The following is a 23,872-nucleotide window of genomic DNA, read 5'->3' as shown; positions in this document are numbered from 1 at the left end:
GGAGCCTATCCCAGCTGACTACGGGCGAAAGGAGGGGTACACCCTGGACAAGTCGCCAGGTCATCACAGGGCTGACACATAGACACAGACAACCATTCACACTCACACCTACGGTCAATTTAGAGTCACCAGTTAACCTAACCTGCATGTCTTTGGACTGTGGGGGAAACTGGAGCACCCGGAGGAAACCCACGCGGACACGGGGAGAACATGCAAACTCCACACAGAAAGGCCCTCGCCGGCCCCGGGGCTCGAACCCAGGACCTTCTTGCTGTGAGGCGACAGCGCTAACCACTACACCACCGTTCCGCCTATTAAATATAATATTTAAAAAAAACTTTTGGTGAAATTGATATTAAAATGTTTTCGTGAACCAAGAAAAATGTAGAATGGTTACAATGGCGTATTAGGGTCACTGCAGGTTTAAAGCTAGACTGCCTTTTGGATTTTTCAAGTTTAGGTCATAAAAAGAATTTTCCCTGACACCCAATAATTTTTGTTTAGTGGACCGAAAGCTACTGAATTCGAATCCCAGACTTCCAATTTTATTTTTTTAAATAGAACAATTCATGAATTTAGGGCCACGTGGCCCTAAATTCTATGCTATTTTTTCCTGCTTCACCATGATGCAATACAAGATACTATGTCATGCATCACATGGTGGGCTTTCCCTGTTCGAGCAAGGCATTGTGGGATACAAATTTGAAACAGGAGAGAAAAATGGAGGATGTGAGTGTGCGAATGAAACGTGAAAGACTGATTACAGTCATGGAAAGCGAGAAGAAGAATTTATGTTGTGAAGGAAAGGAAATGCAGGCCCAAACTAATAAATATCGGTGGTCAGCGAGCACCTCGGTGTGATCAGCTGTTTGTTTAGCAACAGAATGATGTAACTGTCAGTGCACGGTCAAGGTAAACCTGTAGATGGCAGTAATGCAACACTGGATGCCAGCTGCTGTAAAACCCAAAAGAAGAAGGAAAAGAAGAAGAAGAAGAAGCTAAACCTGCGCATGCGCACACGGACTTCCTCTGTCTGCCTGACTGCGTGAGGTGAGCGATTTCATCCACATTATTTGCTTGGGAATTCCCTCAAATTAAATCACTTCCCAGCTACAGAATGGCCTGTTTTTTTTTTCTTTATAATATCAAAGAAAATCTGAGCTTTTTCTCAAAAATGCATTACTTTAATCTCAGAAATTCTGAAGGTTTTTTTTCTGACAATGGCCCAAATATGCCTTCGTAAATGGTTTATAGGTTCTTAGTGAGATGTTTATTTCATATTTTATTATAAGATATATATGTTATTTACCAGCTGGGAGGTCCGTATGGTGAAATACCGTGACCGAGGTCTTGAAAGTACTGAGCGAGGCCCTCTGGGCCGAAGTCAGTATTCAAGGCCGAGGTCACGGTATTTCACCATACGGACCGACCTTAAGCTGGTAAATAATATATTTATTTTTTTCTTTACCAAATTCTAACAGAAAACGAGAGCGCCCGAAAGGGAAAACCGAGCCGAGCCGCCATTTTGAATCCTCATTCACGGCTGTCCTGCAAATTACTTTCTCCTTGGTATACAAGTGCACTTCCATGGCAGGAAAAAAAACTACATTTTGCCGCCTATGCAGTCCCCTATTTATACAAAATTGAGTCATTCAGGATTCAGCCATGTTTTTGCTCTGCATTAGCAAGTTAGAGGTTTTTAGCTTTCTCCTGAAATGTTTTCTTTTATTTCTTCTTCCTCAGGGTAGTAAAACTCGCTTTCGCTGTGAAGACTGTCGTTATCGCTATCCATGATGTAAAATTAATGCTATTCTCCTGAGAAATGCTGGCAAAAATTTATAAGATTTTCGATAATCTTATAAATAAATCTTATAAAAAAAAAGATAAATGTTGACAAAAAATTCTGTTTGTCATTGTTGTGAATGAGCGAGTCGGCAGAGGTCCGTAACCGGGGTCTGTAACTGGGGTCCGCACCGTAGGATACGGACCCGCTCACCAGCCAATCAGAGCGCAGGATTTGATGGAACCCGAACCGCGAAAAAAATAAATGTAAATTATTCAATTGGTATCGTAGTGAGTCAAAATAACTTCCACTTCTGTTTTTTTGGCTTGACCCTTATTCTTCATTTCGTGCTTCGAGTTGTCTGTGCGCTTGAACTTTGATGAAAATTTGTGGAGTTTTCTTATTTTCTTCTTCCTTTTGTTTGCCTGTCAATCACCCAACAGTTTGGAGTTTCCTTTGTCATATTTTGTGCCAAATGTTTTCAATGGAAGACAGTGTGTATGCAAGGACACAGAAAATCAGCAGTTTGTAAATCCAGCATAACATTTTAACTCTGACGCATACAATAACACACAAGAACTTTACTAAAGGATTAATAAATTAGGCCTATTATGTGTCGCATCCGCCATACAAGTCCCCGTGAAGGTGAAAGAGCTGTTCCTAGAAACGATAAGGGATTACCATGAGAATATTAATAAAAGCCTGGGACTTGCCTTGCAGCTAAAATACTGTTCGAGCTGCTGTTATAGAAACTTATCACTTTCTGACTACTCAGATTTGAGAACTCAGTCGTGTTGCGGTTTCAGGATGAATAATAGAAATGGAAATATGTTTTGCTTTATATTTATCTTTATGTGCATTAATTTTATTCGTAGTATGTATAGTAATTGCATTATTATGAGTATCTGAGGCAGCTATTCTTTCTGAGGTCCACAATTTGAGAAACAAATTATTGATGAAATGAAAAGTGGAAACAATATTTAAAGATACGATTTTCTTTGCAAACGAGATCAAATAAAGTAGCGCACATGAACAATACAACCTAATATCATAGCTAATGGATATCATTTTATATTTATTTTTATCTTTTTATGAACTTCGGATGTAATAAAGTGAAATGACTGTTATTATACAGTTAGGTCCATATATATTTGGACACTGACACAAATTTTGTTTTTTTCACCTGTTTACTGAAACATATTCAAGTTATAGTTATATAATGGGCATGGACATAAAGTCCAGACTTTCAGCTTTCATTTGAGGGTATCCACATTAAAATTGGATGAAGGGTTTAGGAGTTTCAGCTCCTTAACATGTGCCACCCTGTTTTTAAAGGGACCAAAAGTAATTGGACAATTGACTCAAAGGCTATTTCATGGGCAGGTGTGGGCAATTCCTTCGCTATGTCATTCTCAATTAAGCAGATAAAAGGCCTGGAGTTGATTTGAGGTGTGGTGCTTGCATTTGGAAGATTTTTCTGTGAAGAAAACATGTGGTCAAAGGAGCTCTCCATGCAGGTGAAACAAGCCATCCTTAAGCTGCGAAAACAGAAAAAACCCATCCGAGAAATTGCTACAATATTAGGAGTGGCAAAATCTACAGTTTGGTACATCCTGAGAAAGAAAGAAAGCACTGGTGAACTCATCAATGCAAAAAGACCTGGACGCCCACAGAAGACAACAGTGGTGGATGATCACAGAATAATTTCCATGGTGAAGAGAAACCCCTTCACAACAGCCAACCAAGTGAACAACACTCTCCAGGAGGTAGGCATATCAATATCCAAATCTACCATAAAGAGAAGACTGCATGAAAGTAAATACAGAGGGTTCACTGCATGGTGCGAGCCACTCATAAGCCTCAAGAATAAAAAGGCTAGATTGGACTTTGCTAAAAAATATCTAAAAAAGCCAGCACAGTTCTGGAAGAACATTCTTTGGACAGATGAAACCAAGATCAACCTCTACCAGAATGATGGAAAGAAAAAAGTATGGCGAAGGCGTGGTACAGCTCATGATCCAAAGCATACCACATCATCTGTAAAACACGGCGGAGGCAGTGTGATGGCTTGGGCATGCATGGCTGCCAGTGGCACTGGGTCACTAGTGTTTATTGATGATGTGACACAGGACAGAAGCAGCCGGATGAATTCTGAGGTATTCAGAGACATACTGTGTGCTCAAATCCAGCCAAATGCAGCCAAACTGATTGGTCGGCGTTTCATAATACAGATGGACAACAACCCAAAACATAAAGCCAAAGCAACCCAGGAGTTTATTAAAGCAAAGAAGTGGAATATTCTTGAATGGCTAAGTCAGTCACCTGATCTCAACCCAATTGAGCATGCATTTCACTTGTTAAAGACTAAACTTCAGACAGAAAGGCCCACAAACAAACAGCAACTGAAAACCGCTGCAGTAAAGGCCTGGCAGAGCATTAAAAAGGAGGAAACACAGCGTCTGGTGATGTCCATGAGTTCAAGACTTCAGGCAGTCATTGCCAACAAAAGGTTTTCAACCAAGAATTAGAAATGAACATTTTATTTACAATTATTTAATTTGTCCAATTACTTTTGAGCCCCTGAAATGAAGGGATTGTGTTTAAAAAATGCTTTAGTTCCTCACATTTTTATGCAATCATTTTGTTCAACCCACTAAATTAAAGCTGAAAGTCTGAACTTCAACTGCATCTGAATTGTTTTGTTCAAAATCCATTGTGGTAATGTACAGAACCAAAATTAGAAAAATGTTGCCTCTGTCCAAATATTTATGGACCTAACTGTAGTTCCTATAACTGATCACAATGGTCAGGATGACCCTGATTCGTACCTTCGGTCCTGTTCATGTGACTCCAGATCCAACGAATGTCGGTGACTGGAGCCACTTCGGAGACCTGTGAAGGGGGTGGGGTTAATAAAATGATTGACAAATGTAGAAGAGTGAACAGGAAGAAGAGTGAATCAGTACTTACTGTACCTGTTAGTCTGTTGTTATTCACCTGTAAGAAATAAAAACACTTTTTATACACTGGACAGAATTGAATATCGAGAGATGGATGGCAATTTCAAGGAAAATCGTACTTTTCTGACTGTAAGTTTGAGTATAAGTGAGAAAGGCGACTCACACTTTCGCTCTCTGGTTGACTCGCACCACTGCTGATCAATAAACACAACATGGTTGTAACTGTGTGTTTATACTGTGTGTATTTCAGTGAATTATTGTGTGTGTGTGTGTGTGTGTGTGTGTGTGTGTGTGTGTGTGTGTGGGTAAGTGATTTATTGTGTAGGTTTGCTTGTGTGTGTTGACACAATGAAAGAATCTTTGTGCATGTGTGTCTGGCACTCGTCATACACAAGTGTGTGTGTGTGTGTGTGTGTGTGTGTGTGTGTGTGTGTGTGTGTGTGTGTGTGTGTGTGTGTGTTTGTGAGTAGCTTATAAAAGATGCACCTAAATTTGTAAAAGAGCTTGGGTGTGTGTTTACTTGGAGCATACATAAGGCGTGTCTGTAAAGAGTGTGTGTGTGTGTGTGTGTGTGTGTGTGTGTGTGTGTGTGTGTGTGTGTGTGTACTCACTCGGCTGCAGTGCGTGTGTGTATGTTCAGTGTGCGCACTGGAGCACAGGGTGGAGATCTGGATGGAGGAGCATCATCATGGTGATCAAAACAGTCACGTGGAAGTGATTTCACTGGCCTAAATTAAAAACACACACACACACACAGAGTCTGAGCCTAAACATACAGCTACATCGTGTGTGTGTGTGTGTGTATGTGTGTGTGTGTAGGGGCGGCTACAATTATCGACAGTCATTAATTATCGACACTTTTTTAGATTTACCAACAAAAAACAATTTTACAAAGGTGAGTTTCAGTTACAACAGTTATTATCGGTTAATTAATCGATCGGAAGACCCGCCTCACCCTTTGATCTTGTCGTCTGATGATGCAGCTCGTTACCTGAGATGGAATTTTTTTTAGCACGATCAGCAATTTGAGGAAAACCCAGACATTATCATCACGGGTAAGCATGGTGGAAAGATCATGGACATGTTTTTACTGATCAAGTTCACCGATATTTCATGATCTCCTTGTCGAAACCTACTTCGTTTCTTACTCTTTCGTTTGACAGTCACCATTTTGCATCTAAACGCGCGTTTCAGAAGTCACGTGAGGTGTCGATAATAGTGATCACTTTCACCGGTGTCCACCATTATCGACACCCTGTGGAATTAAGGGACATTTACAACTGTTATGGATCGATCTTTGTGTAACATTGTTGAAGTAGATGAAGTACTTTCAAAAAGTAAAAGTGCTGGGATTTATGAAAATTTTTTTCTGATCCATAACAGAATGGAATGTTTATAGAGTATTTGGAATCCTATTGCAATAAATAGAATTAGACCAGGGCGGCACGGTGGTGTAGTGGTTAGCGCTGTCGCCTCACAGCAAGAAGGTCCTGGGTTCGAGCCCCGTGGCCGGCGAGGGCCTTTCTGTGCGGAGTTTGCATGTTCTCCCCGTGTCCGCGTGGGTTTCCTCCGGGTGCTCCGGTTTCCCCCACAGTCCAAAGACATGCAGGTTAGGTTAACTGGTGACTCTAAATTGACCGTAGGTGTGAATGTGAGTGTGAATGGTTGTCTGTGTCTATGTGTCAGCCCTGTGATGACCTGGCGACTTGTCCAGGGTGTACCCCGCCTTTCGCCCGTAGTCAGCTGGGATAGGCTCCAGCTCGCCTGCGACCCTGTAGAACAGGATAAAGCGGCTAGAGATAATGAGATGAGATGAGATGTTACAATATCCGTAGACATTTTATATTTTGGTTCGAGGAATGACATGCGACCTTTGACCTGGATTTTCATGTGGTTACAATGTGAGTTGCCTGTTGACATTTATTGGTAAACTACAAAACTAGAAATTAATACAAACAACAACGAATGATTAACAAAATGTGATCTACGGAAATACTTAGAAAGTGGGTAGAAAGTGGAACAAAGATTTTCTGACACAGGTTAAACATTCTCATTTAATTTATTTACAAACATTAGAATTACTTCCTCGTTTACAGTACGCCAACACCGACATCAATATATTTATATAAAAGATGTTTTGTTCCAAATATGTCTATGTAAAACAAATTTTAAATAAAAACTACGTTTTCTGAACTTAATACCACATACTGATTTTTTTTTTTAGTTTTATAAATAACCATCTGGATGTCGATAATTGTGGAACGGTGTCGATAACTGTGGACAGAGGTGTCAATAATTGTGGAACGGTGTCACGTGATCTGATGCGCTAAGTAATCGGGAATCAATTCAATTTTTTTCCAGTGGAAGTTTGAGTAATTATTCATGCACAATTTAGGTATTGAAAGTCTTTTCAACTTTTGCAATGGCCAAAAGATCGTAAAAGCAGAACCATGGCATCACTTTTTGTTCATAAATGCCTTGAGACCTCAAGAATGGCATAGGAATAGTTTTAAGAGTGAACAATAAATCTAATATAGTATTTTTTACGATCAAAGTGATTTATATAGGTAGCTGTTTCAGTGATGACCTTGACGTCTGTGACGTCACAGCAGGAAGTCTATCGGTCTCTTCGCCATTTCCACTATACTAAAACACAGAGCTGACTGCAACTCCGATTCTCCATTTTGAGCTAATTTATCGCCATGCCATGTAGATGTGTTGTTGGCAAATGCAGCAACCCGACAGAAGGTGGATTTATGTTGCATTCATGGCCTAAGAATGTTCAAACTGCAAAGATTTGGACGTGTTTTGCGAGAAGATCACGGGCACATTGGGCGCCTATGAAGTGGTCTCTCCTCTGCTCTGCACATTTTACTGAAGACTCGTACGAGACCTCTGATCTGATCAGGAGCGTTGGCTATAAGCCCGTATTGAAAGAGGGTGCAGTACCAACAATTAAAGGAAAAGAAAACGATAAGAAAAGGAAGAAAGTAAGTTCAGTTGCACCATTTCTCCCAGAGTGTGAGCCGAGCGTTGTTGCTAAAACCCGGGATGGAACGGGACATATTATCGCTCGGGCAGTGATCTCCCTGCGGTTGTTGCAAAAACTGGTGACGTCCCATCCTGGGTTTTAGTAATTGCCTGAGCCGAGCAGTAATGGCGGAGTACTCAGTATGGAGAAAATGGAGAATGAGTGGACCAGCCGTCTGATTTCTCTGCTGGATATGCTTGCATCAGCAACAATATCTCGCCCTTACATGGAAGAAGCAAATGAATGGAGAACGGAACGCACAACTGAAAATCAGATTGTTTCAAAACAATCGGCCACAAGATCGGCCTTCAAGAAGTGAGAACACAGACGGGGAAGCTCCGACTCTCATTTGTTTACCTGCATTTAGATTAATACATGTAACTTGCATTGTGTTTAAGTTGCCGGTATAAGATTATTTAATTTGCTTCAGAATGTGATTATCTCAGTTCATTTGATTATTTAATTAGCCTTTTACGTTTTATCAGTGAAAATGCAAGCATGTACATGTATGTTGCATAAGTTATAACACCTGTCCTGTTTTAATGAGAGTCAACCCACAATCAGTGAAGTCAAATCAGTCTTAGTTGAGCAAGTCGGTAACGCTATTTCTTACTTTCACCATAAATGTTTATTTATATGACTTTGGTCGATAGCTGTCGAAGGCCTCGGCCTTAAAACCGGTTCCCGCTGTGACGTCACGCACTCAGGGCTGGCTGGCTCAGCGGGGCGGCTCGAATACCAACTTTGCGGTCGATTTTAACTCTCAAAAATATATATTTTTATTCCCATTTATGCAGCATACAAGAGTCGAGGATGGAGATACTATCCACTCAGAAATGTATTTAAAAATAAAGGTTCTGCGCATCTGCTTTAAGGTGTTGATCATTGTCGCCACCACTCTATATATGATAGATACGTAAATATAGACCACTGTATACCATTCTCCAAAATCAAGAAAAACAATTTATAAGAACCACAGCAATTTATAAAAATATAATGTATTTTCAATAAACGTATCTGCAAATGGAAAACAACAAAGAAGACAAAAACAGCAATGTGCAAAATGTAAACATTTGCACTTGTGGAATCTCATCTCATCTCATTATCTGTAGCCACTTTATCCTGTTCTACAGGGTCGCAGGCAAGCTGGAGCCTATCCCAGCTGACTACGGGCGAAAGGCGGGGTACACCCTGGACAAGTCGCCAGGTCATCACAGGGCTGACACATAGACACAGACAATCATTCACACTCACATTCACACCTACGGTCAATTTAGAGTCACCAGTTAACCTAACCTGCATGTCTTTGGACTGTGGAGGAAACCGGAGCACCCGGAGGAAACCCACGCGGACACGGGGAGAACATGCAAACTCCGCACAGAAAGGCCCTCGCCGGCCATGGGGCTCGAACCTGGACCTTCTTGCTGTGAGGTGACAGCGCTAACCACTACACCACCGTGCCGCCCAACAGCATAACTACATGAAAAAAATATATATTTGACGCCCCTGTGTTGTGTATTTTAGTCAGAGAATCAGATGGATCAACACAAAATAACAGCGGAAAGGTAAGGGTCGTATCTCACTGGGCTGCGACAGCCCGTGACTAGTTGGAGACACAATTGTGATAAAATATGTGAATTAGCGACAATTTTCATTTGGAATCGCACTGAATTGATATTTGCGTATTTTACTGCAATTGTCTTGTCTCCAACTCGTCACAGGCTGTCGCAGCCCGGCTTTCCCTCGGCAGGCAGGGAAGTAGAGGAAGCCTCACGGAAACTGACTTGAGAAGGGTTCGCGACTGCTTTGCGACACTGGCGATGCATTTGCGGCTATTTTGAGAGAAATTTTGTCGCACAAATGTTTTGAACGTGTTCAAAATTTCAGCGACAAAGGAGCGACACTTTGCGACTCATGCGAGGAAATTGAGAAGCCCCGCGAATGTTTCAAGACACTTTTGAAACTCTCACGAATGACGTTCGCAATTTGTCGCAAGCTGTCGCAGCCCAGTGAGATACTGGCTTAAGGAGTTGCTGTTGATAATCTCTTTGGTTTTTAGAGAATATTGAGACATAAACACAAAATTTGACTTGTGGGCAGGAAAAATGTGAAGTTTGGTTCCGTGTTTGTGATGCAGCTAATCTTAGCTGAGATCATGTTGTCTTTGGTATCAATGGAAATAGGAGCTTCTGGAGTTTCAGATGACACCGAACATGTTGTGCTGGAGCGAGCAGATTATGCGCACTGTTGCGTTTCATTTCAACTGTCCTTTATGTTGATACTAGTGCTGTCAAAAATGTCACGTAATTAACGCGTTAACTTGACTCAATTTTAACGGCGATAATTTTTTTATTGCTAGATTAACACTCTGTGACATGATGTAGGTTTTTCATAAGCTTTTGAAACTGCCAGGAACTTGGAACAGAGACTTTGCTTAGAAAAACGATAGCAGCTAGACTGTAATGCCACGCCCCGCACAGCCAGAGTCCTCTGCCCTCCCCCGAAGAGCCACGCTGCTCGGCTTAGGTTTCGTTTTCCCATCGGCGGCTCCAGCCAGACTTTGCAGTGGCTGTGACAAGACGTGTTATGCTCTGCAATAAAAATAAAAAAAAAAACATTGGTACAACCAGTGTTCAAACTATGCCAATATTTTCGGGGGTCCCTTTTTTCCCTTGGGGGGGTGCTTGCGCTTGTCTCAGAGCGCAGATCCCCATCGCGCGCTCACTTCGGATATGCAAATGCTTCCCGTTACACACGATTGCTATGTCAATAAACATCATTTTGCCAATATTTTAGAGACCCCCCAACATTTCCCAAATCATGTTTTCAAGGGATCTCATGTCTGTTTCAGGGGATCTCGGATCCCCCGAGTACCCCTGTAGTTCGAACGGTGAGCAAGCCCATTCACTTTTTTATGCTGATAAGAGAATTACAATGGTTTTTCATGTGACAAAAATGTGCGATTAAATTGCGATTAATCGCGAGTTAACTATGACAGTCGCGACATTAATCGCGATTAAATATTTTAATCGCTTGACAGCACTAGTTGATACTATTTTTGTTTTTTTAAACAAAAATATTTAACTCCTTCAATGCCCTTGGACGAGTCACGTATGTCATAAAATCTTTTACCGCTGTGCCTGATGATGGAAGAATGTTTTAGGTATTGACTGCAATTCATATGTGCCACTGTGAAGTAAAAGTAATGTGCCATGTAAGGTACATAAAAGGAGGTGTTTATGATGAGTAGCATACACTACCGTTCAAAAGTTTGGGGTCACCCAGACAATTTTGTGTTTTCCATGAAAAGTCACACTTTTATTTACCACCATAAGTTGTAAAATGAATAGAAAATATAGTCAAGACATTTTTCTGGCCATTTTGAGCATTTAATCGACCCCACAAATGTGATGCTCCAGAAACTCAATCTGCTCAAAGGAAGGTCAGTTTTATAGCTTCTCTAAAGAGCTAAACTGTTTTCAGCTGTGCTAACATGATTGTACAAGGGTTTTCTAATCATCCATTAGCCTTCTGAGGCAATGAGCAAACACATTGTACCATTAGAACACTGGAGTGAGAGTTGCTGGAAATGGGCCTCTATACACCTATGGAGATATTGCACCAAAAACCAGACATTTGCAGCTAGAATAGTCATTTACCACATTAGCAATGTATAGAGTGGATTTCTGATTAGTTTAAAGTGATCTTCATTGAAAAGAACAGTGCTTTTCTTTCAAAAATAAGGACATTTCAAAGTGACCCCAAACTTTTGAACGGTAGTGTACGTCATAAGGCACAGCGGTAAAAGATTTCATGACGTACGTGACTCGTTCCAAGGGCATTGAAGGGGTTCAATTATTACCAAACAAATATTGTTTGGACAAAATACACTCAGTTTTCATAGCATTGAGGTTTCATCTTTTAGAAACATTCAGGAAAACAAACAAACATACAAACAACAATAAAAAAAAGTCCTCTTGGACCCAGTACTGGGTCTGTTGGGTTTAAAAGGGTTTAAAAATTAAGAAAATATCATTCTTTATTTCAGTACATATTTCAGTATCTGATATTTTCTTAATTTTTTGATGGCAACTATTCTGAAAATGAAATATTTTGGAAAAAAAAAGAAAAGAAGAAACAGTGGCGTGTCAAAATATTCTAGGTGTGGTGTTCTACTTCAGAGGAGTGTATTGGGCAAAACGTTTTACTTTTCTCTGGAAATAGACTCAAGCGAGTCAACCGCATCCATCCATCACTCATTCACATAAACACACTTGTGTGATAGTACAAGTACACACGGGTTCAGGAAAATCTTGTTTTGGCTGCTCCTATTCGGGGTCACTACAGCGGATTATCATGATCCGCATATTTGATTCGCCGTAGGTTTTTACACCGGATGCCCTACCTGATGCAACCTTCCCCAATCCATCTAGGCTTGGGACTGGCACTAAGTACGCACTGGCTTGGACAACCCCACTGGCTGGGTATTTTTACCTAATCTGCAAGTCTTTGAATTGTGGGGGAAACCAGAGCACCCAGAGGAAACTCACACGGACACGGGGAGAACATTTACACATCGGATACACGGTGTGTGTGCAGCAATGAACCATCTCGAAACTCGAACAGCAACGGAAATAGAACATTTTTGTCCAGATTTCAACTTTGCAGTCACAACCTTGAAGATATGAAGTGTCTTTAAATGAATAAAAATAAGGAAAAACCATTGAATTCAAAGGTGTGTCCAAACTTATGACTGGTCCTGTAATATCCAGCATCACAGTCCTTACCTTGGTGGGATCTTTGTAGTCTGGAAAAACAAATTAATATTGAAGTAAGTAAGAATCACAAATTATGTGTTTATTCGTACGCGTCATGAGCATTATTTTAAAAATGTGTTTACCGTTTCATTGGAGCCTAAAGTCTGTGATCTTCGCTCTGCAGAAGATTATTATTATTATTATTATTATTATTATTATGAATAGTAGTAGTAGTTGGAGTCATAGTATGCACTTTGTATGTGAAAGAATGAGAGACAGAGAGAGAGAGAGAGAGAGAGACCGACCTGATGTGACCTTCTTCTGTCTCCCTGGTTTTAGATCTCGGTTTATAATCGGCGCTGCGCTTCCTGTTTGAAAGGAAGTCAGTTATTGGAGCATGTTATTACAGAATGCTTTTCACTACATCTGCATTATTCCACAGTAATGTCCACAACTGTAGGGATTACCTGGGGGCCTCTTCGGCAGTCGTGGAGGAATATCCAAAATGTTCTACACACACACACACACACACACACACACACACACACACACAAGTCAGTTTTAAGGAGTGCACATTATTATACTTCTCTCTCTCTCTCTCTCTCTCTCACACACACACACACACACACACACACACACACAGTGTATCACCTTGAAGTCTTTGTGTCCGCCAAGAAAAGGCTTTTCTCTTACAGGACATTTGTCTACAACACACAAAAAAAAACAGTTGGTGATCCAGGGGTTCTAACAAATTTTCCTAATTGCTTCTACTTATGGTATTGCTAATACACTCACATATAAAACCCTAACTATAACCAAAGCACCGAAGCAAAGTGGCCAAGTAGTTAGAGAGCTTGACCACTAAGCGAACGGTCCCCGGTTCGAGCGTTGCCTTGGACGGTAATCTGGGGCTTGCCTCCTGTCCACCCAGCAGTGAATGGGGACCTGGTGGAAACACTGGGGAAGTTAAAGGCGGTGAGGAAAGGAACTGGCCACCCTACCTCACCATGCCGATGGCCTAGACAGAGTGTGCTCTCTAACAGGCACTCCCCAATGTACATGGGACTCTTTGACTTGATAACCAAAGCTCATCTGTTTTTTTGTTTTTTGCCACTGAGACAACACCTTTTCACTGAAGTTCACGCTCATTACAAACTTTTAGAAAAACACTTTACACACTGCTTCATTTGAAACACAACGTTCAGGATGAAATTTGAAAGTCCATCTTTTTTCGGGAACAGTGCAGCATAAAATGTGTCGATTTTATTTTATTACACTCCAAGGCTTTCCGCACTTGTGACTGACCTTCTGCTGCTGTGGATGGTATTTTATCCACATAGATAAAATGTTGCACTTCCTGAAAACAGTTTGTGCCCAAGACTCAGCCTAGCTTTAGCGGACATCTCACCTGCATGCTGTAAACTTGGACATCAATACTCCTGCTATAATCATAAACACTGTTCTGTGCTCATCTCAGGACTCTTCTTCACAAAATGTTCACCACTGTTATATAAAATTAAAAAAAAAAAGACCCTGAGAAGCATCTCCACTTCCTGCCAACTCAGGAACTCCCCTCCCTATCTGCACCACATTCTAGAGAGGTGACTCGACCAGCTATATCGCTTATGTGGTACAGGAAATGCAATATATCAGACCGCCAGACAGTGCAGCGAATTGCATAAAGAACATCATACACGTCTCTCGAGATCTGGACGAAAGATGAAAAGGACCATCTAGACCGTTACCAGGAACAAGTCCAAAAGCCAGGGTGAAAAATATGACAATGTTGACCCTGTACTTTTGCACGTCTTCAGACCTGTTTGCAAGAAGAATGGGACAAAATAACATCTGAAACACTTCATCTCTTGGTGTCTTCAGTACTTAGACATCTTTTAAGTGTTGTGAGAAGGAACGGCAACATTACAAGGTGGGAAATGTTTTCCCCTCCAACTTTTTGAAAAGTGTTGCAAGAATCCAGGCTTGTAGTACTCAAGTCCAACCCATGCCCTTATTTTAAGGACTTGTGACTTGACTTGGACTTGAGCACTGATAACTCGGACTTGGACTTGGACTCGTGCATTAACTGCAGTCGGACTCGTAAACTGGAGACGAGGACTCGGGTTTTTTCTTTATTTTTTGTTACATGCCATAATAATGTCTGTGAAGATTCTCAGTCATCCAGGTCATGGTAAACTGTGGGTGGTAAAAGAGAGCAACTGGACTTGCTTGAAGATTCTTGAAGACGTTTCACCTCTCATCCGAAAGGCTTCTTCAGTTCTGTCTGACTGGTATCAGCCTGGTATCAGTTCTGTCTGACCTCTCGAATCAGCCTTCAAGAATATTCAAGCAAGTCCAGTTGCTCTCTTTTACCACCCACAGTATGCCATAATAATTTGGCGTAAGATATTTATATCTACATTAATTTTTGTATTAATTTTGTGCAAAAGTGTCACACCTGCACGCCTTGGCGTGTGCTTCAGATAGACTCTCAGGCACACTTCAGACAGCACGCATGCCGTAAACGACTCGCACCTGCACAGCATGAAGGCGCAATCAGCATGCCGATATAAAAACTGTGAAAACACACTTACTTTGCGAAGTATTGAGTTGCATTGCTGACACATTACTGAGCCTTATTTCCTTGTTTGGGTTCCTGATCTCTGATGTCCTGTTTCTCGTCTTTGATTCTGCCAAGTCTACACTAGCCTGCTTGTGTCTCGCCTGACCTATTGCCTGTTTCACCGTTTTATGATTTTACATGCCGTTCTGGATTGTTTACCCGTCTTCACTTGTATTAATAAACACACCTTCTGCACTTACATCCATCTCCCAACCATCTCTGACAGAATACTTCGCACTCCCTGATAAAGAGAAGCACATTCACCTGTTCATGCGTCATGTTCAGGAGCAAACTCATGTTAATGGCGCTAAAACAGCGGCCATCAAATGGTGCTGTTGGAGTCTTGTACTCGGACTCGATTCGATTTTTTTTTTCATGACTTGGACTTGACTCGGACTTGAACACTGGGGACTTGAGACTGGACTCGGACCCGAGGTTTAGTGACTCGACTACAACACTGCAAGAATCAAAATTGAAATGTGTTTATTTTGAAAAGGGAATAAGATTCTTGAGGTAAAACATCAAATGCTGTGCTGCTGCATTGTTTTAAGTGTAAGATAGCTCCAGGATTCTTTACAAATCATTGTTTTCGGGGGGGGGGGGGATTTATCCTGCAGTAGCATGATTTGGACACTAGATGGAGACATTATAACACCTCTGGAATCAGTGTTTCATTGTTGAGATAATAACTTGATAACTAAACAAAACACACATTTGGGTTGTTTACTTGGCCTATGTAGTGGATAGTGTGTGGTCTGAGATATGTCCACAGTGGAATAAGTTACCTGCATACTCTGAATGTGACTGTGGTGGTCTGGGAAATCGCATTATAGGTTCCTCTGGCTCATGATAGTCTCCTTCGTCTGAGTCGTTTTGGTGACCAGATCTTTGTTTGATCCCACCTCCTCTGTTCCAACGATCCTGATTGGTGAGCATTTATATTATGGTATATGTGTGAAAGAAAATGTATAAGAGAGAGAGAGAAATGGATACACAATGATACAAAGACAATTTGACTCACCATGTTCAAAGGAGACACATTTCGAATTGCACTCTGCATTTGAGACACACACACAGTGACCTGGATTAGTTTTCAGGAACTCATTTTTGATTGGCATCATCAATTGCAACAAAGAGAATGATTATACGTAAGGATTCAGCTTTTCAACAAAGCTGCTGAAACAACCATTTTGACATCAACTGGCCATTGGTTTCACCCTGAAATGGCACATATTAGTGCATCTCAAAAAAATTGAATATTGTGAAAAAGTTCAATATTTTCTATCAGTTATTTAAGAAAGTGAAAATTTAATAGATTATAGTTACACATTCGTTACACGTAAACTCAAAAGTTTTGGGCATTTTTCTGTTTTAATTTTGATATGGCCTATAGTGGAAAAAAATCCCAAAATATGAGAATACTTCATTCTAAGTTTGAGTAAAACAGTATAAATACTGTGTATCTCTCGGTCTAGTTCAGTACACGCAACCACAATCATGGGGAAGACTGCTGACTTGACAGTTGTCCAGAAGGCAATCATCGACGTCCTCCACAAGGAGAGTAAGCCACAGAAGGTCATTGCTGAAAAGGCTGGCTGGAAAAGGTGCACGAGCAACAGGGATGACCGCAGCCTTGAGAGGATTGTCAAGAAAAGTTGATTCAAGAACTTGGGAGAGCTTCACAAGCAGTGGACTGAGGCTGGTGTCGGTGTATCAAGAGCCACCACGCACAGACGTTTTCAGGAAAGGGGCTACAACTGTCGCATTCCTAATATCAAGCCACTCCTGAACCAGGAGACAACATCAAAAGCATCTTTTCTCGACTAACGAGGGAAAGAACTGGACTGTTGCTCAGTGGTCCAACGTCCTCTTTTCAAATGAAAGTAAATTTTGCATTTCATTTAGAAGTCGAGGTCTGAGAGTCTGGAAGAAGAGTGGAGAGGCACAGAATCCAAGATGTTTGAAGTCCAATGTGAAGTTTCTACAGTCTGTGATGATTTGGGGTGCCATGTCATCTGCTGGTGTTGGTCCGCTGTGTTTTACCAAGTCCAAAGTCAACACATCTGTCTACCAGGAGATTTTAGAGCATTTCATGCTTCCATCTGCTGACAAGCTTTATGGAGATGCCAATTTCCTTTTCCAGCAGGACTTAGCACCTGCCCACAGTGCCAAAACTACTATCACATGGTTTGCTGACCATGATATTACTCTGCTTGATTGGCCAGCCAACTCACCTGAGCTGAACTCCAGAGAGGATCTATGGAGGAAAATGAGAAACACTCGACCCAAAAATACAGACGAGCTGAAGGCCGCTATCAAAGCAACCTGGGCTTCAATCACATCTCAGCAGTACCACAGGCTGATTGGCTCCATGCCATGCCACACTGATGCAGTAATTTGTGGTAAAGGAGCCCCAACCAAGTACTGAGTGTATAAATGAACATGCTTTTCAAAAGTTGCACAGTTCTGTATTGTTAATCTTTTTTTTTTTAATTGATCTTAGGAAGGCGGCATGGTGGTGTAGTGGTTAGTGCTGTTGCCTCACAGCAAGAAGGTTTGGGTTCAAGCCCCGTGGCCGGCGAGGGCCTTTCTGTGCGGAGTTTGCATGTTGTCTGCGTGGGTTTCCTCTGGGTGCTCCGGTTTCCCCCACAGTCCAAAAACATGCAGGTTAGGTTAACTGGTGACTCTAAATTGACTGTAGGTGTGAGTGTGAATGGTTGTCTGTGTCTATGTGTCAGCCCTGTGATGACCTGGCGACTTGTCCAGGGTGTACCCCGCCTTTCGCCCGTAGTCAGCTGGGATAGGCTCCAGCTTGCCTGCGACCCTGTAGGACAGGATAAAGCGGCTAGAGATAATGAGATGAGATTTGAGATCCTGGATTTCTGATTTTCATGAGCTATAAGCCAAACAAAAAAAAATGCTTGAAATATTTCACTTTACATGTAATGAATATATAATATATGAAAGTTTACTTTTTTGAATTAAATTATGAAAAAAATGAACTTTTTCACAATATTCAAATTTTTTTTTTTTGAGATGCGCTCATATTTAATGACTAAACCCATATGTGGTGCAAACAGATAACAAATGTACTCTTAGAATCTTCTCTTAGAATAGTAGATAAATGTGTTCATGTGTATATAATTTCTAAGCTCTGTCTGTCTAGATTTCTCTGTTTTGCATCTGTAGTTCTGAAATGCAAATGTCTCCTCACGCTTCACAAGATGTGAACACGCCATGCTAATAATTAACCTTTGAGATTAACATGTGGAACTAAACCATGTGAAAAAAATGAAATGCAAGAAGAACAAAGCATGGATGAAAATAAAACCGTATTCTCTAAAAAAAAGTCTGCATTGGAAAATGTAATGAGAACGGTGAAAAAACCACATGCGGTCTTTGTATGACATCTCTGGACAGGAAATGAAGAAACTGGGGTAGGTTTCCTGAAAGCATTGCCCTTTTGGGTGGAAGAGAGAGTTGAGAGATTCTCTGAAGCAGTCAGCGTTGTCTCTGTACGTGTTTTTCCCAAACTCACCTGTAAGAAGGAGTCTAAAGAGCAACAGGACGAAGACCGTCTTTGCAACGCGTGTCCCTGATATAGGCATTAGTAGTTGCTAAATCCAGTTGAGGAGGTCAATGAAATATAAAGTGTTTCAAATATGTTGATATATGGTATCGTCATTAAGCATTACATATGTAATGTGGTAATGAATAATTGAAACTATTTTACATTCTTGGGCAATATTTTTTTATTCCAAGCGTGTTTTTTTTTAAATTAAATTAATAAACGTTGGCACAAAAGAATGAGCAAGTAATAAACTAAATAATTAAGTAAATGTGTTCCCCGTGCCCGCTCATTTCACTGTTACCTAAACATACTTTCGGGAAACCCACCACAGATATTTGGTGTTCGTTTTATGTGGACAATGTATATGTGGTACCTTTTTGTTTGTCGAGGGACGATTTTCAGCTTCAAGAAAATACTGAAAAGCAAAACACACCGATAGATGTTTGTAAATGCGCGTGTGTGTGTGTGTGTGTGTGTGTGTGTTGTAAGACATGTTTATTTCTGGAGCAAAATAAAAAAAAAATCCTCACGGAGAAGAGAAAAGTCAGATGTCTTGATGGGATCAAAACAGGCACATGCTATCATTATGAGGAAGCCAGAAAAAGAAGAAACATTTTCCCTTTCTTTCTCTCTTGCTCTCTTTCTCACTTGCTTTCTATCTCACTTTCTCTATTCCAAACACACAGACACACTCTGTCTCACTTGACAGTCATGAGATGTCCAACATTGTAAACATGACCAAACAGGAAAGAATTCATTGTTGAGCTCTATCTACACTGCAAAAAATAAAAATCTTAGGAAGTTTGTCTATTTTCAAGTCAAAACATCTAACCACCCTTATTATAAGACATAATTGCCCAACAAGCAAAACCTCATTTAGCTAGAAAGGCTAGTTTTTAGACAGTCCATCTTGAAAATCTTGTATAGACAAAATGTCTTGAAAAAGTCTTATTTGGAGCACCTTTGAAAATAAAACAAGTTTTTTTTTTAAAACAAGTAAGTACGTTTTGGACATTTGTCAAATGCGGTTCATCTTGTTTCAAGAAAAAAAAAAGTATGCTTGTTTTGGGAGGCGGCACAGTGGTGTAGTGCTTAGCGCTGTCGCCTCACAGCAAGAAGGTCTGGGTTCGAGCCCCGTGGCCGGCGAGGGCCTTTCTGTGTGGAGTTTGCATGTTCTCCCCGTGTCCGCGTGGGTTTCCTCCGGGTGCTCCGGTTTCCCCCACAGTCCAAAGACATGCAGGTTAGGTTAACTGGTGACTCTAAATTGACCGTAGGTGTGAATGTGAGTGTGAATGGTTGTCTGTGTCTATGTATCAGCCCTGTGATGACCTGGCGACTTGTCCAGGGTGTACCCCGCCTTTCGCCCGTAGTCAGCTGGGATAGGCTCCAGCTTGCCTGTGACCCTGTAGAAGGATAAAGCAGCTAGAGGAGATGAGATGAGATGCTTGTTTTGGGAATAAATGAACTTTACTGAAATCTTTCATTACAGTTCAACTCCACCTTACATATCCTAAGTTTACTGCGACTGTTTTCTCAGTCATTCAGAGTGAGGTCCTTTTAGATGCTGTACAGACTCTAGACCAGACAAGTGCCTTCAAAAAGGCTATGAGTGAGTGGAGGGTGTTTTAGTGAGGTCTTTTTGGAATGCTGTGAGTTAAGTTCAGTGTTTTGTTTGTTTGTTTGGTTGGTTTTTTTTTGTACCTGATCTTGTAAACCCCTCGTATACATGAATAGTCAGTGCCCCCAAAATGCACTGTTGCTTTGGCGTTGTGTAAGCACTGTAATTCAAAATGCATAGACTTTTTTTTTATTATTATTTTTATTTTTTTGGTGCCTGAGGTCCTGGGGAAGTGGAATCTTAAGAGATGTTTTAATGTTCTCATCTCTCATCTCATTATCTCTAGCCGCTTTATCCTGTTCTACAGGGTCGCAGGCAAGCTGGAGCCTATCCCAGCTGACTACGGGTGAAAGGCGGGGTACACCCTGGACAAGTCGCCAGGTCATCACAGGGCTGACACATAGACACAGACAACCATTCACACTCACATTCACACCTACGGTCAATTTAGAGTCACCAGTTAACCTAACCTGCATGTCTTTGGACTGTGGGGGAAACCGGAGCATCCGGAGGAAACCCACACGGACAGAACATGCAAACTCCACACAGAAAGGCCCTCGCCAGCCACGGGGCTCGAACCCGGACCTTCTTGCTGTGAGGCGACAGCGCTAACCACTACACCACCGTGCCGCCCCTGTTTGAATGTTGAAATGGGAAAAAAAATAAACTTGTTGCAATGCTACACGTGTCGTCAACTTGATTCAAGATAGTCTCTGTTCTAATATCTAGAGTATTTTACTAATTACAGATCACAAAAGGAGAATCTTTTAAGCGAGCAATGCTTAGTTGTAGAATTTAACAATCCTAATATTAGTATATTTATCTTAAATTCAGTTTTTACTGCTAAGACTTTGTCATGAATTTAAGTGAAATACCCTTAAAATGAAATAAATAAAAATGACTTGAATGGCTAAATGTAAGAAGTACGATCTTGTTATAAGAACTATTTTGATTATTTTGAGTTAATCAGAGGCGGCACGGTGGTGTAGTGGTTAGCGCTGTCGCCTCACAGCAAGAAGGTCCGGGTTCGAGCCCTGTGGCCGGCGAGGGCCTTTCTGTGTGGAGTTTGCATGTTCTCCCCGTGTCCGCGTGGGTTTCCTCCGGGTGCTCCGGTTTCCCCCACAGTCCAAAGACATGCAGGTTAGGTTAACTGGTGACTCTAAATTGACCGTAGGTGTGAATGTGAGTGTGAATGGTTGTCTGTGTCTATGTGTCAGCCCTGTGATGACCTGGCGACTTGTCCAGGGTGTACCCCGCCTTTCGCCCGTAGTCAGCTGGGATAGGCTCCAGCTTGCCTGCGACCCTGTAGAAGGATAAAGCGGCTAGAGATAATGAATGAATGAATGAGTTAATCAGATCTCGCATAATAAGTTCCCCAATCTTATTTTGGAATAATTTCATCTAAAAACAGGTTAGATTTTTCATCTTACTTTAAGAAATCTTACCAAGTCAAATTTGACTAGTTCCATTGGCAGATTTTTTTCACCTGATTTAAGCAAATATGCTTTGTTTTAATCTTTTATTTCTTATTTTTGAAAGGCCATTTTTTGCAGTGTATCGCTCGAATTCACTTGAGCTGAGTGCCATTTTTATTCCCGTCATTCCTCCCTTTCCAGATTAACCAACAAATACCAATAACATATCAATGATTCAACGAGTCAACACAGTTTCACCAAGAAATGAACGAAATCCCTTCGAATGAAAACAAATCAAAGCATTTCACATCGATCGAAGGAGTCTCCAGTGGTAACACTCCGAGGTCAAGTTGTAACTTTCCATCATGGGAACGTTCTCAGGAAGGAAATGATCTCAGTGGGAACAGAAAATGACTAGTTTCGAATGTAACTATATCAAGATAAAAAGCATGATGTGTTGCGGGTTAATCAATAATCATTGTATTTGTTGGGAATTCTTTGGGATTTCCACTTCACCGCCAAATCCATGCAAAGTTCTTCTGAAGGATGGATTTTTTTCGATGATCAAAACACTTCTATCTTGATGGGAGCGGTCTTTTCCAGGATGACCCCGCCCTCACCCACAATGAAAAGGATATGTGTCAATCCACCAGATTTTCACACCAGGTGCTGATGGATTTTGCGTAATATCTGCTGCATTACACAACCAAGCCTGTGTATGCAGGAAATACAAACCAAAGTGAAATTGGACCAAGGGAAGTTCCCGTAAATCTGACATGAAGTCATGTGCACAACCCAGAATGGTCCATTTCCCAGGCAGAAAGCTTACCATGATGTACATGATGTTTCATCTTGGTCTAAAGTGTATTTTTGGACCAGAATGACACTCCACACTTTTACTATGGATTTGCAAAACAGCGAAAAGTCTTTTAATTTGATGCCTCATTGACTGGTTGGCGCCATGCCAAATTCATTTTCACATTGTGCCAATGATATCAGAATATTAGTCGCTGATACTTTGTTTCTAACATGGGACCAATTTTAACCTGTACAAAATGTTACCAACAGAGCTAGAACTGTTGTTGATACAAGATAGCGAGTCATAAAATGTGTTTTTATTCTTTCTAACCTCTGAACATGCAGTACTGAAAGAAGACATGGAGACCAGGACTCAGAATCAGTCAGTACCTGGACACTGAAGGGACGCTGTCGAGTGTTGACTCATTTCCAGTTCTGGACAGTAACTACACGGTAGTCATTTAAAACGAGTCCCTGTCTCACGTCCTCTAGAACCAGCTTCAGTCCAACACAGTCGTGGATGATGTTAAAAGTGGTAAATGAATCCCATCGGGGTACTACTGAGGTAATTATTCGTTGATAGTTACTGGATCTAAATTACTAAGTTACTGGATATTACTGAATGTAAACAAACCGGCAAAATTACAGTAGCAATTTGTGAAAAATGTAATAATAATAATAATAATAATAATAATTCAGGAAATATTCCTGAGCCCATTTTGTGATTTCCAGTACAGAAGCATGCCTGTATGTGATGCAGTGCCGTCTAAGGGCCCGAAGATCACGGGCACCCAGTATGGTTTTCCGGCCTTGACCCTTACACACAGAGATTCTTCCAGATTCTCTGAATCTTTTGATGATATTATGCACTGTAGATGATGATGATATGTTCAAACTCTTTGCAATTTTACACTGTCGAACTCCTTTCTGATATTGCTCCACTATTTGTTGGCGCAGAATTAGGGGGATTGGTGATCCTCTTCCCATCTTTACTTCTGAGAGCTGCTGCCACTCCAAGATGCTCTTTTTATACCCGGTCATGTTAATGACCTATTGCCAATTGATCTAATGAGTTGCAATTTGGTCCTCCAGCTGTTCCTTTTTTGTACCTTTAACTTTTCCAGCCTCTTATTGCCCCTGTCCCAACTTTTTTGAGATGTGTTGCTGTCATGAAATTTCAAATGAGCCAATATTTGGCATGAAATTTCAAAATGTCTCACTTTCGACATTTGATATGTTGTCTATGTTCTATTGTGAATACAATATCAGTTTTTGAGATTTGTAAATTATTGCATTCCGTTTTTATTTACAATTTGTAC

The 23,872-nt window shown here is 41.0% G+C and overlaps 1 protein-coding gene across 2 annotated transcripts in view; it reads right to left on the bottom strand.

Annotated features, from left to right (window-relative positions):
* LOC132868397 (cytokine-dependent hematopoietic cell linker) overlaps positions 1 to 23,872 on the bottom strand; it is a 49,038-nt gene that overhangs the window by 10,279 nt on the left and 14,887 nt on the right. Inside the window, exons 2-13 of one of the 2 annotated variants that reach the window (XM_060901247.1) lie at positions 19,096 to 19,137; positions 16,173 to 16,205; positions 15,937 to 16,072; positions 13,183 to 13,235; positions 12,999 to 13,041; positions 12,837 to 12,899; positions 12,675 to 12,709; positions 12,562 to 12,581; positions 5,355 to 5,471; positions 4,907 to 4,937; positions 4,759 to 4,780; positions 4,612 to 4,675 (exon numbers count right to left, since the gene is read on the bottom strand). In XM_060901247.1, coding sequence (XP_060757230.1) covers positions 4,612 to 4,675; positions 4,759 to 4,780; positions 4,907 to 4,937; positions 5,355 to 5,471; positions 12,562 to 12,581; positions 12,675 to 12,709; positions 12,837 to 12,899; positions 12,999 to 13,041; positions 13,183 to 13,235; positions 15,937 to 16,072; positions 16,173 to 16,175 — 587 coding nt within the window. In that variant the 5' untranslated portion in view covers positions 16,176 to 16,205; positions 19,096 to 19,137. The remainder of the gene's footprint in view (positions 1 to 4,611; positions 4,676 to 4,758; positions 4,781 to 4,906; positions 4,938 to 5,354; positions 5,472 to 12,561; positions 12,582 to 12,674; positions 12,710 to 12,836; positions 12,900 to 12,998; positions 13,042 to 13,182; positions 13,236 to 15,936; positions 16,073 to 16,172; positions 16,206 to 19,095; positions 19,138 to 23,872) is intronic. The other variant, XM_060901248.1, reaches the window with a different exon arrangement.

Source organism: Neoarius graeffei, chromosome 20 (genome assembly GCF_027579695.1).
Source record: "Neoarius graeffei isolate fNeoGra1 chromosome 20, fNeoGra1.pri, whole genome shotgun sequence".
Taxonomy (NCBI): Eukaryota; Metazoa; Chordata; class Actinopteri; order Siluriformes; family Ariidae; genus Neoarius; species Neoarius graeffei.
This window is presented reverse-complemented; position numbering and strand designations above follow the sequence as displayed.